General features: G+C 43.2%; 1 protein-coding gene across 5 annotated transcripts in view; it reads left to right on the plus strand.

The window, feature by feature from the left end:
• fgf12a (fibroblast growth factor 12a) overlaps nucleotides 1-15,740 on the plus strand; it is a 30,364-nt gene extending 14,624 nt beyond the window's left edge. For all 5 annotated transcript variants that reach the window (XM_073490823.1, XM_073490819.1, XM_073490820.1 and 2 more), the window contains 3 exons: nucleotides 3,666-3,769; nucleotides 13,933-14,131; nucleotides 15,625-15,740. In XM_073490823.1, coding sequence (XP_073346924.1) covers nucleotides 3,666-3,769; nucleotides 13,933-14,131; nucleotides 15,625-15,740 — 419 coding nt within the window. The remainder of the gene's footprint in view (nucleotides 1-3,665; nucleotides 3,770-13,932; nucleotides 14,132-15,624) is intronic.
• The last annotated feature ends 712 nt before the right edge of the window (nucleotides 15,741-16,452 follow it).

Here is a 16,452-nt window from a genome sequence, read left to right on the forward strand (position 1 = left end):
GGGCTGTGAAACACCGCTCAATTAATTAACACCCATGTTCAAATTTGAGCAGTTATTAATTTGATTGTCGTCAGTTGATCGCCTGCAGTAATTACCTGCGCACGCCGAGGCTCTAGGAGGATATTGCAGGGTATGAGACACCTGCGGTATCAGGCGTTCACACTCCATCGCTCTCTGAGGCTCCTGGTTGATGGATGGCACGAAGCAAGGCTTTTTTTTATTAGTTGAAGACCAAGTCACGAATGTCAAGTGCTCAAGCTCTTCAAAACACATTATTAAACGCTGCATATAAGAACATACGGGCGCTGCACACTATAGCAGCTCTCCTATCTTTGGATTTGCATTCCTCTCTGGATTTTGGAGACATGCCCTTGGCATTTGAAGTTTGGCTCAGTGTTTTCTCTAAACCTGTCCTGCAGGGTTTATTTCCTGCTGCGCCAGTATCCCTGACATCAAACGCACTTCTTTTAGCCTACCTGCAGGATTTGCTTGTAGCCGATTACTGCTCCACTGGAAGAGTGGCCGTTTTCAAGGATTTTGCCTTATTGGGTTGTTTGAACCCATTTCGAGGAGAGAGGATCCCTGGAAATCTCTCCGCTCTGTCCCTGCACCAGCCTCGGCGCTCACTTTTTCCTCGGCGAGAGATAGGGCTGAGGTTATTAAGGGAGAGGAATCGCCTTCAGAGCAGTCATCAGGTGCTCTAACAGCAGTCAGTGCAGCTGTAATTACGGAGTCCATCAACTGCTGAAGCTGCAAATGGAAAAGCCGGACATTTAGAAGGTAGCTGAATGACAGCTCGCGTCAGTTGCGTAATATTTTGGCAGGCAAATGAGAGCGGGGACGGCAGAATGTAATTATGGCGAAATAGTGCACCGGTGCACCATGTTTTGTGCCTCTTTTCCTCCCACGTTTCAAGCCAAAGCTATTGTGAGTTCTTTTTGAGGGCCCTATTGCAAGTGCCTGCTCCGAAAAAGCTAGAACATGTTTTGATAGGTGGAGGTGCTCCGGGGTGAAACACTCCTGGGTTTTAGTGATACGTGACAGAACTGTGGACGCTGCCTCTGAGAGACATCGCCAGTCATCGGAGCGACAAAGGCAGCAGCCATGAAAGGCAAATGGAAAGGGGAGCGAGGGAACAGATCGACGGGGAGAGGAGAGAGAGTTACGAGGGCGAATCAAAAACAGATTGAGAAGCCAGAGAAAATAAAATTCAAGGTGCTAATGGACTCTGCCTTTACACCCCCACACATCTGGCCATGAAGGGTATTTGTAACTGCAAGAGTGGTCAGTGTGTATCACCTGTTCCAGTGGCCTGAGGGCAGAGTTAAAGCATTGGCAGGCGAAAGCAGCACGTCGATATTTATTGAGTGAAATTGAATCTGCTCGGAGGACAGACCCGTGTTGGCACGTCTCCTCTCGTCCCTGCCAGCCTTATCTGATAGTCCCCATCGCCACTTGCAGAACAATCAGCCCCCGACAATACAGGCTGCGGGACGTAAAGCGTGTCCTCACACCCTCACCGAACCAGAGCCTGTGAAAGTCACGGTTCAGTCCTCAGATTCAATAGAAGTTAGAGATAACAGTGATTCATTTTCCAGAAGCACTTAGTCGAATGAAATAAGACTCCTTGTTGACAGAATTTGTACAGTAAAGCCTCTTAGATGAAACATACATCTCTGGGAAAGAACGTAGATAAATAAAAAAATCTTAATAGTAAGCTACTCAGCTGAAATACGTAACTTATTTCTTTTAAAATATAATGTGGTGTCAGACATTAAAGGCCCTATAAAAGAATATTCTCAATCAGCTTATTACTATGATTGATGGGGTCCAACATGAACGCACAGTTTTCACTCAAAGTTGCGACAGTTTGGGATATTTCAGATGACAGATTTCTGTTTTTTCACGGCTCATGGTGTGATTCAAAGTGGGCGGGGCTCTGTTGGAAAAAGCCGATGTCACAAACGCCCATGCACCAATCAGAAATCAGTAATAATTGAATGAAAATGTGATGAGAGCTGTGGGGTGGTTTGTTTATGTTGGCAGGCTGCTGTCAACCAAATCTGATCAAACTACATTCACACAGTTCTGATGGAGCAGATTAGTTTTCATGTTAAGGGTCTGAATAAATCAAGGCATCACCGGGGGGGGTTAGGTGAAGCAAATAGTGAGGATCCAAACACAAGACACTGAGGAGGCAGGCAGGGTAAGGAACAAAAAGAGACCTTTAGTTAGCAGAAAGCTACCTAACCCCAAGCTCTGAAAAAATAAAAAATGCAAAAATACAAAGTTCAAACCAAGAAAAACAAAGTACGAATCAAAAGGCAAAGTTCAAATCAAAAGGCAAAGTACAAACCAGGAAAAAGACGAGGAATAAAAGCCAGAAACTGGGAGACGGTACATGAAGACACAGGAACAGGCTCGGGGGAACAAAACAGACGAACTGACAAAGACAGCACGGAGCACACAGACTATATACACAAGGGCTGATTAACTAATAGGACACAGGTGAACACAGAAAAAGGGCAGGAAATCACACAGAGGGAGAAAATGAAAAGCAAAAAATGACGCATGAGGGCAGAACTTCAAAATAAAACAGGAAATAACAGAACCACAAACTCAGACTATGACACGGGGTGAATGTAAACAGCAGCAACCTCGTGGTGCTGATGTGGTCGACATCTTCACCTTTAAACTTTGACATATCGGAAACACTGTGCATCAACTTTGATGGTGTGAGCACCAAGCATCAATGAAATAAACACATCCAGTCTCCTCATCTCGTCCTCTGTCGGCAGCAGTGCAACAGCTTGACCTAGAATGTTGTGGTGGAGACAGGTCTCTGTAAAGATGTGGGCACAACAGTCTCTGATTTCCTATTGCTCGAGTTGGCGTGTAGAAAATAAAAAATAAAATATAAAACAGATTAAAAACAAAGATGTACCAAAGTTTAAAGGAGCTGCATCAGCACGTGCCAGATAAAGTGTTTTAACTTTCATAGTTACTTATTTAGTCATGAATATTTAATGTAAGAGAGACATACTTTTTATTTGAAACCAAACTTTCAGGGACTTGAAGAAAAAGCACATTTAAGCACATTTGCAAGACTTGAAACAAGTTTCTCCTGCTATAGCTGCTCGATAACACCAATTATGTCCGTGCAAACCAAGCTGTTGCTTACGAAAGTCACATAAATGTAAGTGAGTGTGAAGTTACTTGAACTTCCCAAAGTCTACTTAAGAGTGTAGTTTCATCACTTTAGCAAATAACAAACGAACTAAAATGTCATGTTATTTGTATTCAGCTAGCTTGTTCGCTGTTTGCACAAAATGATGATGCTCGCCGGATGCTTTGCCATCCATATTGTGTCATTTATCTGTCACCCGACAGTTTTCGATTTCTGCCCCAACGTTAATGCTTCACTGTCACGCTGACGTGCGACAGTGTTCCCATTGTCCATGTCCTGCGATGCTCACTTTACTGCTGACAGATAGCCAAAGAACAGAGATCAGAGGCTGTCGTGTCTACAAGAGTTAAGTGAAAACTCAATTGTCCTATCCTGTCCTTTCTGTCTGATGTCTCTCTTCTGTCTCTGCCTCTTTTGGATCCGTCTGTCTGACCTCCCTCTCTCCCTCCCTCTCTCCCCCACTCTGTCCGCTGTGCAGCCCTGTTTAATCTTATTCCTGTGGGTCTGAGAGTGGTGGCCATCCAGGGAGTGAAGAGTGGCTTCTACATTGCCATGAATGGCGAGGGCATGCTCTACAGCTCGGTAAGATATACAGTACAACCCCTCGCAGCGGTCGCACTGTTGGGTCGTGCACGTGTGTGTGTGTGTGTGTGTGTGTGAGCGCAATGTGTATATGTTCATTTACACGTGTTGTGTTTTGTTCAGTTTGTTGTCTCTTTTAATATCCCACTGCAGCAAAGACTCAGCCCTTCCAAACCCTTTCATCTCCGCTCCATTCGAGGGCTCTTCAGATGTGCCTTTGTGTTGCTCTGCAGCACTTATTCCCCCCCTTTGTTGTTGAAGCAGCACCGCGCATGTTTTACATTTAATTTGACATCAAGTTCAGCGCTCAGACCTTTTTAAAATTGCTTCTTCTTCTTCTTTTTTTTCCTCTTTTTTTACGGGCTACTAATGGAGGCTCGTTATGTAGCGGGCGGCCATAAAACAGGATTTCCAGTGAATTTCTTTGTCTTCCGATGTGAATGATGTTGCTTTGTTCAACTTTCATACTGATTTCTATTCAGGATTCTTGCTTTCATGGAAGGATACACTGCAAAAGCATAATTTTTATATTATGCAATCTTGTTTCTGATATAAATCTTTCTTTCAGTAATCCATGGCCAATGAACCGCATCATCATACAGTAAAAGTCTCGCACTTGCTTTGAATAAAGAGGAATTATCTCACCACATTAGTGAAGATACTCCTTCGGGTGTAAAGAAAAAAAATCATCTCAAGAGTCAGTGGGGGAGTAAATATTGTGAGAAGGGATATTTTATTTGCAGTGTAAGATACGAGAAGCATATAGGCCGGTGTGGGTAGCAGATGCACGAACGGGGGTGGACACAGTCACAGATGTCAGTTGGAGGAAGCATTAAGTCGTAGCTGTTGCATCCAGGACGAAGATTTTCTCGGAGCACGTTTGTGGAAATGAGTTTGCAGTTGGTGAGAGCGAGTGTGAGAGAAAATGGGGTAGAGATATAGAGACAGGAAGATATCCCTAGTTGGCGTGGTTATGTAACTTCCAGTCTCATGGTTCCTAATCCAGTTGAAGATAGTGTTGCAGGAGGAAGACGAGGACGGGAGGGCTGCTGGGGCGGCCGTGTCATAAGCCAGACAGCGATGATAAATGTCTGGCAAGTTGCTGGAATTCACAAACTGCCCATCAAACTTTTTTTTTTTACCTCAAAATACTCATAAAATCCATGAAGGACACGGTGAAGCCAGGGTTAGTCACATTGCAACTTACATTTATTGATAAGGGAGAAGCTTTACTGCCAGGGACAGACAGGCAACATTAAAAAATAGGCCAGATAAAGGGTGTACATGCTGCACCTTTTAAAAAAATACAATAAAATGAAAAGTTGGGTTGATTCAGTTGCCATTGTTTCAGAGAAACAAGTAGAACTTGAGCAGAACTCGCTGCCTGAGATGTATGAGCACTCGCAAGTTCAGAGAAGGACGTGTGATAAATGCGCAGGCTGTTATGACTCACCCAGGTAGACGGATTCATTCACAACTAAAGGCTCATAAACAAGTGCCCAATTCACAGGCCTGCTATGAGGCTTATAATAACCCTCCACCCACCTATCTACATCTAATTAAAGTTTAATTGTGCCCAGACAGCAGTCTTTTAATTTATTGAATTGACTCCAAGTTTGGGGGACGCTGTACGACCCTCAGACACCCACCCCTTAATGAAATGATCATTTGTGCCAGACTCCACCATTATTAGCAACTATACAAGTGATACAAGTGACAAACACGGCTCCCCGTTTATCATTTTAACCATCGTTTTTATGGGCGGAGGGACACGGTTTTTGACCTTTCCATCACGGGGAGAGGGGATGTTTTTGCAGCAACATTCGAAAGGGCTATTTTTTTAATTACAGCCACACAGAGAATGCAGTCTCCGGCCATATGGAGGAGGTCTGGTTTCTCAGATGTGAAGCATGGGAAATTAACATGCATTGGTAAGCAGAATGCGGGTGGTAGGCCGGATCGCGGGGAGGCTTATGCGCCTTGCAGAGCCACAGAGAGCTCATAAAGAGGCTGAATGACCGTGGATGAAGGCGCACGTAGCCTCTTTCCCTCCCTGATTTCCATGTTTACCAGTTTGATTCACCGATGCAGATTATTTGGTGGTGGACAGTGTGAGAAACTTGTTAAGTGTTTCCAGAGCACTGTAAAGGGGAACATTTCTAGTCTTTATTCACACTTTTATGAGAGCTCTCGCGGTGCGATCACAGCCATAAAATAAGTCCTTCACTTTCATTCCTCGTACTTACTCACATTTACTTTTATTATTATTTGTCCAGGTCTTTATCTTTTTTCCCCCCACCTCCTCCTCTGCTTATTCCCTTTTGCTCCCCTCTCTTTCTTCTTCAAGGTCCTCCCTTAAACTCTTTTGCCTCGCCGAACTAGAAAGTTTCTCGCTGCTTGTTTTGTTGTCTTGTTTGGTCTTCCTAACATCTGAGAGCAGAGATGCACACACAGCTCTCTCCCTCGCCCCCCTCCAGGGAGATAATTACTGAGGGATATCCTCCCACGTCTCCAACGCTCCCTCGTCTTTTTTTTCCCTTTTTTCCTCTCTCGGCTTCTTTTTGCGCTCGTCTTGTTAGCGAGGCGACGCGACAAGCTTTATCTTCTTTCAGATGATTCGGAAGAAGTTGTGTTGCGACACAACTTTGAGAGGCCTTTTATGGAGGTGTCAGGTAGACTTTTCTGTTTTAGTGATCAGTTGACTATTACAGTTGATCAATTAAGTGGAGCTGATGTAGCCATGGGTGAGCAGGGTGATAATGCTTGTGTGGAGTGTTTAGCAATGAAGTGCGTGGGGGCTGAGCATCTACAATGAAGAGCTCCCTTCCATTATTTATAACACTTCTCAATATGACCTAGTTTACTGCACAGCAGTAACCACTGTTCTCTCTCTCCGTCTCTGCCTGTCTCTGCCTGTCTCTCTCTGCTATCTATCTATCTATCTATCTATCTATCTATCTATCTATCTATCTATCTATCTATCTATCTATCTATCTATCTATCTATCCGTCCATCCGTCTATCCGTCCATATATCTTTCTAATTTTACTGCTTCTTATTGAATCTTATTTACGTCAGAGAATAAAAATAATGTGTCGCAGTAAAGCCTTCACTGAAGGCCCTGAGGGAGAGAGTCTATATGGAAGGTCAGCGAGAGCTTCGGATTTTATTCAGAAGACAAATGACAGAAGGGCGTTTTTGTCAGTAGCCTCTCTGCCCTCTCTCCCACGTCTTGGTCTTTTTCTGTCTCCAGAACAAAAATCCTTAGTATAAGAAGTTGTTGCTGTGTTGAATCAAAAACTTGGGTGAATTATGTGCGTGTGTATTGGCTGCACTGAGGCAGCAACTAGCCTGTATTAGGGCCCCCGACGCACCAGGCTGACGGTCAGCCATTGGCCAAAATCGAGGCCGCTGGTGAGCGTCCACGGCCCCTAGCTTTTTAAGAGGTGTCCTACCCTGTTAACACTTGAAAGCCCTTGAATCAGAGGTGGAGCCAGTTGATGAGGGAAATCACTCTGATTGCCTATTCAGCCAAGAAAATCAGTGCACAAGAAGAGAAATGGAAAAAAGAAAGGCAAAGCCTCTTGAGCCTGTCGCTGTAGTGTCCATGATTTCTCCTATTCAGTGCAGTTTCTTCTTATTTTTTGCCTCCACCATTTGAAACTTTTTCTCAGACACGTTCTTGATCAGAAATGGATATGTTAATGAACGCTGCGTTCCCTTTTTGAATGATACATAACGTACAAACTAGTTGGCTCTCAGCTGTAGTCTTTGCAATGCGAGTTGGCATAACAGTCGGTCTTTTCGTCACTACTAGTCCTTTAATATTGCTTTGTTGTGTCTGGGCCCTTTGAGAATGTTTTCAGTTTATTGCTCAAGGCACTCCTGTATTCATATCTGTGCAAAATAGCCTCTACAGCAGGTGTTATCTCATCACTCTGTGCATGTTTGTTTTTATCTACCAATTGTAAAGCAGCAACACGCACATTTAAACCAGACAGGTTACAAAATTAAAAATGAGGTGAACTGCTCTGCACAAGAGAAGATAACCATTTCCCCTTTTATTATCCTCCTTCACACAGGCTGTGCCACACGTTGCTATTCGGCACACTGTAATAATTCCCCAACACCCAACAATTGCCTGAATGCCAAAATACGGGGGATCCCTGGAGAGTTTTTAAAGGATTTTATAGGATTATATGATTATAAGTATATAATTCTTTTTTTAAAGGAAAAAAAACCTCATTCATTACTGGTTGTAAAGTTGTATATTGCAATAATAATGTATGTTTATAGAGGCCCTCCAGCGTGCCCCATGGGACCCTTATTTCAAAGAACATATGTACGCTAGTCACTGGCGAGAGACAAATCATTTTTCTACCCTGTCTTTTTTTTGTCATGAATCACACACGCGATGTTTGTGAAATCAAAACATAATTTTGCAATTCAAGAAAGTCGCAGTCTGTCAGAAAAATAGTAAAGTGCAATTTATACTTCCCCTAAAGCCGCTCAGTGAACTACAATCTTTCGTCTCGCACAATATACAGAATGTCAACAACTACAATATGGCTGTCACCTTGCCACATTCAATTTCTTCCAGTGCGAGGGAGAAGTCTGTCCAAAAGGGACTGGCTCTACAAGTCCTTGCTGAGTGTTAAATGAGATGTCACTAACACGACTGTTGGGTGCGTCGTCTTTCTAACTTCTAATTTCACAGTCAAAAGTTTGTCATCGAACTGCAACTTAATTGATTTGAAAAATGATCTTTTAATTCGACAAACATCTCGTGTGTAAATCATGCCACAATTTAAACAGGATCAAAAAATGATTTGTCTCTCACCATTAACAATCCTCCTTTTTTTCCCTCTGAAGTAAGGCCCCATGATATTTCACCATGAGGGGACTGTGATTCATTTTCTGTCAATTTACTAATTAATTATTTGACTAACTGTTTAAGCATTAGCGTTCTTGCGCATTAAGGCTGCATACGTGTGTGTCGACAGTGATAATTACCCTCTGGAGGTATAAAGAGGAAGTAAAGACGACCAGGAAATGAGTAGAATGACAAATGCTGAGAGAAACTAACGCTGTTTTTTTCTCCGGGACAATCGGAGCCATTAGTACGTGTTTGGGATTCGATTTTAGCCATTAACCATCGATGTCCTCTCTGGAGGAAGTTAAGGACAGAACAGAACCTTGTTTGAAAGTGATTGACTTTCAGAGTGAGACGGAGGAAAAGATAAACAGCGGGGAGGAGGGAGGAGAAGGGACAGAACAAGTGAGAAAGAGATTTTTTCAGTTTAAGTAATGTCTAGACGATCCCCGACCTGAATCTCTCCCGGAATAATAATGAGCTCGCCGGGAGTTCCATGGCAGGCCTGGGATTCTCACCGAAGCCAAATCTCTCAGATACACCAGTGGCTCCGGCCCATATTTAAATGGAGGTCCCCCCCCCACCCCCCCCTACCCCCGCCATATCCTTCACATCTTTATCCCGAAAGTCAAAGGACGCCTGTAGGCAGCAGCAGGGCTCCTTTACGTAGAGCCGGAGAGCTGGCTCCGTCCTCGGATGGAGCCGGTATCTGATTTGGATTCGGGATGCATTCAGCCCGGTTCTGTAGGCCACCCAGTTTCATATCTATTACATCTTGCTTTCTTACTTTGTGTTTCATTTTTTACACCCTGCCCTCTACAACCCACGGCCACCTCACTCACATCTGGGCATCGTGAGGGATTTTTGTTGTTGCACCTGGTCGTGTCTGACATTCTGTGGCAACAGGCTCTGGAATTAAAATCCCCGTAAATCCAGAGAAGCAGATGACAACGGCTATTACAAAATGATGGCTGACATAAAACTCGTGGGAGAACAGCATTACAAAGCGGTGTCCTGCAGTATGCACTGTCTCTATCAATCCCAGCCGGGTAGCTTGTCGTATATGTCCCATGTGGTATTCCTTTTTCTTCCTGTGTTTCCTGTTTTTGGAGAGGCCTCATGAATGTGTTAGGTCCATTTTTTTAATATATAATTTGAAATGGCATTGTGTACATACAATCCTGATTCTTTGTCGGCATAATGGCATGCTTTTTGGGGCGTTAACACCGCAACTAGTTGCTGTAACTGCCTGTTTCCATCACATCGGTTGATTTTATGTGCATTTCCAGCCAGCAACTGATGTTTTCTACCCTTCTCTGCAACTTGTTTCTCACGTCCATCTCTTCTTTTTTCATGTTTTTCATGACTCACAATCACTGTAAATGTCTGTGCCTGTGGACCGGTTCATCGACTCATTTCCTTTTTCAAGACGTGCGCTTGAAGAATCACATCCGTCTATTTTAAACTTGTATTAGGTGCTTTAAATTCAGCTGACAGTCGGCTGAAATCGCTGTAAATTTCCCGCGTGCTGACGCTGCCGAAAACATTTATATTCTGTCCCAGGTTTCGTGGTGTTTGTTCACCGTGGTCTCAGGTGGTCCTCTGTGTTTATTTATCTTCAGCTCCCTACTGAGACCCCTGATGGTGGAGCAGCCTCACGTGCCCAGTTTCACTAACAAGTCCTTCGCCTTTCTCCTTCAGCTCACCATGGAATATAAATAGGCGTCCTTGTAATCAGTTTACCATCGCTAACATGGCCCTGAAACGTGGCATGTCTTTTTTTTTAATTTTCCCTGTTTTGTGCCGCTAACAACTTTGGCTGATTATGTATTCCTGGCGGAGGAAGCGACAGGGTGAACCTGTTGGCGTGCATTTTAACGATGACAGCATGTGTGTTGCACTGGGACTGTGCGTGCCAGCGTCCCTCCGCCAATCTGTGCTTTCCCTTCCCTCCTGCGTAGTTCTGGTTCACGTGTGTCCATTAAGGAGATCTCATTAATCACGGGAGACTCTGACCCCCGTCTCTTCACCTCATATTTCCACTCAGTCATCCGCAAACAAGGTGCTCTGTCAAACACTTCAAAGTCACTTACATTCCACCCCTATCATTCCCAAGCCACAGTCAGGGTGCTTTCTAAACTGCTCCGAGCCCTTTCGGAGACAGTAACAGAGTGTCGTCCTTGTGGACAAATTTGGAGGGGATCCTACAGTGTGTCAGCACGGCAAATGTGAAGGATAGCAGAGCGCGCTTACGTGATTATGTGGGTGTGTGGGTGTGTGCGCGAGCTCGGCCTGATTTGGGCTCCAAACAGATGAAGGAGGCACAAAGCCTGCTGGTGTGAAATGTATCACTGTCTGCCCCCCCACCCACTCAAACACATATGTTCGCACACAGCCAGACAGGCACGACGTGACCCCCAGTGCCCCGACAGAGAGAGAGATGTCTGCTGTTTGACAGTGTGTCGGCAGGCCCAGATAAACTCAGTCGCCAGCTCTCCACAGAGCTTGTCCTCCCTCCTGCTGACCAGCGAGACGTTTTCACACCGCCGACCATGTGACCTCACCTTGCCCGAGTCCTTTACACAGCCTGCTGTGCACTGCTGTGTCTTAAAATGGGCAGTCGCAAGCACTGAGGCTTAATCTGCCGAACTGTGTCAGGCCATGCCGGCACACTCTTTAAACGGCATTGTTTTCAATTCGGATTGGGAGTTTAAAGCTACACTAATGAATATTTTTACATGAAAAATGTATTAAATTACTACATGTATGTGAAAGGTGTTGCTTATAGTGACAAACTCAGAGAATTATCATCCAATTCTGTAGTTCTCCTCAGCTTTACTTAACTTTGTAGCGTCCCTCAGTTCATTGATGAGATGACTTTTGTTGTGAATTGGTGCTATACAAATAAAAAATGATTGATTGATTGACTGAAATGTTATATAGACTACAAAACTTCATTAGCAAGAGGGTGAGTAGATGATGACTGCGTTTTCATTTTTGGGGTCAACTTATCCTTGAAGTGACCCCAACTGTTTTGATTCACTCTCACAGCTTTCATCCACCCTGTTTCCATCTGCAGCAGGCAGCTGTTTCATGGCAAAATATCTCTGATTAATCCCCAGTACACTACCTGTTGGCAACAAACAGCAGAAAGACAAAGTTAAGACTAGCTTGTGAACATAGTGGAGAATTTAGCAGTTAGACTAAAAAGATGGGTAATTTTCTCAGAAGTCGATGGAGACAAGATTTTAAATAAAAACTAATCTTGGTCTTCTTCTCCTGGATGTATAAATATGCTGTTTGTAAGAGGTTTGCCATAACAACGGAATAAGGTGGTGATATGTCAGTGTTTTGTTGTGCATAATGTGGTCCTGCAAACACATTTTCAGGGTCATTTCACCTGAATTACAAAAACACATTTCTCCATTTACCACGAGTCGGATCTAACCATGTATTGTAGATAGCTGAGGTGTAACCTGACCTAGATTTCTGCCTCAAACTCGATACAGTGAAGATGAGCTTTGGTGATTAAAGATATATGTAACATTCCTGCATTAAAATGTCTAAAAACAACAAGACCTTTGTTGTTTATTTTTTTTAGTTGTGTACTTACATCATCCCGAAAGTTTCCCAGAGAAATCGGTCATTTTGCGTTTCCCTCGGTCGCCTGTACAACGTCAGATGATACGTCAGAGAGTGAGGAAGGAGGTCGGCAAACGTGGCTCGACGTAAAGTGTATAGAACTTTAAAACATTACCACGTCTGTGGATATTTCTGCCTGAGTTGCATCAGATAGATTTTCATTAGCAACGGTGGTCGCTCGACAATGAAGACAACAACTCCCATGATCCAATGCTACTTCACAGTGTCATCAGATTAGGTCTTTTCTTTTCTTTTTGATTGAGAGACCCTGGGTGGCAGAAACAACATACTCTAGGTTTAAAACATTGCAAAACTACTAAACTACTGTATCAACAGCCATAGCCTGGAAGGCATCACATTTTAATGTTATTTTCTCTGCCTTTGAGCATCACAAATAAAAAATGTAACCTCCATTGTACTGGAGTGGAAGCAGAAATTGTATTGCAGATTACTTTTTTTTTTGTAATTTGGTTGACCCAACCCTTTAACATGATTTTTTCAGCTTCTCCTTCATTATTTAGTCATTCACTTTAGTCTCTCTCTTTTTCCCTCACACACACACACACACACACACACACACACACACACACACACACACACACACACACACACACACACACACAAACACATAAACTGTCACCTCCAGCGGGAAGCAGAATTGGGCTGTCAGTCAACTGGACAACCTTAAAAGGGCACAGCACCCTGCAGGAGATATTAATGAATGAAATACAGCACCGACACCCAACAACACACACACACAAACCTCGCAAAGCCTGCCTAAACTGAGATGGCACAACATCCACCAAGCCAGCTGTTCCGCATCACCAGCATCTATTTTTGACACACACGACTTCCCCGCCCTTCAAACTGACTAGTTTTTAATTTAGCCTCTTTCAGTCAGGAAGCACTCAGACAAGGAGGACAGCAGAGACGAGGGGCAAAGGTGACGAGGTTTGGCATCTCAGCTTGTCAGCGCACGTTAATCTGCTCAGCTGCTTTATTAAGTTTAGATTAAGAAGTATTTTGCTGCCAATTCAAAAGTTGGTCCCACCATTGTTTTCTTTAGAATTAGCCAAGTTTTGTGCAAGGGTAACACTGTCTGGAGCATTGTTTCGTCTGGAGAGCGGTCGTGGCAACAATCTGGCACCACACTCAGTCCTGACGGTGTATCCAATATCTGGTTCGTTCCATTTTTTTTCCTGTCATCCTCTCCACCTCCCGTGCGTCCCCTTGACTTTCTCCTTGACTCGCTGCTTTGATAATGAAGCAGAGAGATAAAAATCTTCCATTGTTCACCAATATTGCAATAAGGCTATCAGTCTCATTACTTGGATTCCCAGGATGTGCGTGTGTGTGAGTGTGAATACAGTATGTTTACTGACCTTGGCAGTGTACACATGCTAGTTATGAGCGCCAATATTGGCAGAGTGAAAGAGACACAGCTTTCTTTTTTTCCCTCTCAAATGAGACTTCATTAAAAACCAACCGCCTGTTTATCGCTGCGTGTGTCTTTGATATTTGTGTGGATACAAAAATTGATTTTGTGTATTCGCATGCATCGATTGATATGCACTGTACGCCTTCCTTTAACGTGCCGGCCCACATGCGCATGCTGTATCTAAATCCCTGACTCCCATCTTTTTTTGCAGGAGATGTTCACGCCGGAGTGCAAGTTCAAGGAGTCCGTTTTCGAGAACTACTATGTGATCTACTCGTCCACTGTGTACCGGCAGCAGGAGTCAGGCCGGGCCTGGTTCCTCGGCCTCACCAAGGAGGGACAAGTCATGAAGGGCAACCGGGTCAAGAAAACAAAGCCCTCGTCACACTTTGTGCCCAGGCCCATTGAAGGTATGAGAAAAAGTGATCTTTTTAACGTGTGTTTGTTCCTTTTTGTGATTATGCATGTAGTATATATACAATACTAATGATATTTAAAACATTTAGATACAGAACAATTAAAAAAGACACTGAAAAGATGTTTTAACTCTTGCATATTAAATGTCTCCGATTGGCAGACGACAATGTACAGTAGTTTCATATATCATAATATCCTTCAGCCACAAGCAGAGTTCCTTAAAGACATTACCTCGCAGTGACACTACTGTGCATTTATGCCGTGATGGATTATATCTGAAGCAAGTTTTAATGTCTCTGAACGTTCCATTATGGAAATTAGCAGAACAGAGGTTCCTCTGAAGATGGGGAGGAATAAAAAATTCATGGTATAGCTTGGAAAAGGTTGGCAGTAATTTTAAGTATACACATTCGCCGTTAATAGGATAAAAAATGTCTGATAGAGTCTTTTAAATTCATAGGTCTAATATGTATAAAAAATAAGATATAATAGGAACGGATGGCTTATTTATGGTTATAGTTTAGGAAATATGCTTATTCTTGTTCTTACGGAGAGTTAAAGGTGCAATGTGTAATATGATGTAAGAAATTAATTGCAGAGATATCTAGAAAAGTTAGCATGCTAAGACTTAGCCCCAGCCCATCTTGTCTTGTGATACCACTTTATACCTCAAGAAGTGATATTCTCTCAGTTGAACTCCTTGTAGTAACAACTGGTAGCAGTGCGTTCTCTACATTTCACAAGCTGTCTTAGCTTTTAAGTCTTTTAAACAAAATAATTCACAAAATGTCAGTAAAGGAATAATTCTTACATCTATTTTCATACAGGAAAATACAACCGTACACCTTCAGAATTCAAGTTTATCTGTTTTACTGAAGTAACAAAACAAAACTCGCCAAAACCGGCTTGTTTTTCCAAACCACCTTTCCGACTAGTAAGAGTCCTGGCTGGAGCCGCTGTAAATCGCCTCCATACTGTATCCCCTGTTGGTTAACTGACCCCTGTACACTCCTGAGGCTGTGTTCAGGCCAATTCTGATGTCTAGCCATGTTCACTGGGAGGCTAACTGAGCTAAATGTGCTAATTATGCTAATTATTGATTTTTTTTCCACATTGCACCTTTAAAAAAAATGAGAATTGACATTATCAATACCACTCTCGCCTCAAGAGGAATACACTCACATACACACATCAAAAGTTTATTTGAATATCATGGGGGGGTTTGAGAGAGCAGTGTTAGATATTATCATAAAAACTTGTTATGCAATGTGATAAAAAAAATGTGCTGACATACCCTAATTCCCTGTCTTATCCCTCCCAGCCTGGTATTATTGTCCCTCCAGCCTCACACCTGACCTTGTCTCTGTCTTCACATCCATCTCTTCAATCTGCTCTCCATTGTCCCCCTTCTGAGCTCCTCCTCTCTTTGTCCTCTCCTCTTCTCTCCCTCCATCTCCTTTTGCCTCTCTTTACACCTCCGCTGCAGTTTGTATGTACAGGGAGCCGTCACTGCATGAGATAGAGGACAAGCACCGCTCCAGGAAGAGCTCAGGGACTCCCACCATGAACGGAGGGAAAGCTGTCAATCAGGACTCCACATAGCAGCGGGGGGAGGGGCTTCCAGCGGGGGGGAGTGGCCTCGTCCTGACTCAGGGGGGAGGGGCCCTAGGAAAACTCAACGCCCCCCCAAAACACGCACCACCATCCCCTCTGATTTAAAAAGGAAGAGGGCGTTGCGAAGACGACGACGACGACGACGACGACGAGGAGCTATTACTGTACACCCAAGACAACAAAAACAAAACTGAACTCTTGCCTGTGAAAACCTTTTAGATGAATTAATATGAAACCAGAGGATATATATATATATATGGAGAAAAAAAAACATTTTCAATCAGGACTTGACCAACATTTTATGCAAAAAAAAGAGAAAAAGCTGTGATAAATAAACAAAGGAATGGTGGTCTCTCTTCACACAAATGCGAATATTTATCATTTCCAATTTATGCTGTGAAAAACAAGCTTTAATACATGTTCAATTTTCATACATTGGTTTCTTTTTTCTAAATGCTATTGCACTCTCATATGCTTTATTGTGTTATTGTTGTCGGTAATAACTATAACATCATCATCATCATCACCATCATAACTAATCTGTTGATCTTTACCATCCCAGTTACTATCACGGTAATTCTGGCTTGTTTTTGTTTCTGAGACGAAAGAAAGTAGTTTTTTTTTTTCAATTACTCTTTATGTTTTTTCTCTCATAGTTTGATCTTGAATGCACTGTCACACTACCTGCTCTGGTGTGAGG

This window comes from Pagrus major, chromosome 21 (genome assembly GCF_040436345.1).
Source record: "Pagrus major chromosome 21, Pma_NU_1.0".
Taxonomy (NCBI): Eukaryota; Metazoa; Chordata; class Actinopteri; order Spariformes; family Sparidae; genus Pagrus; species Pagrus major.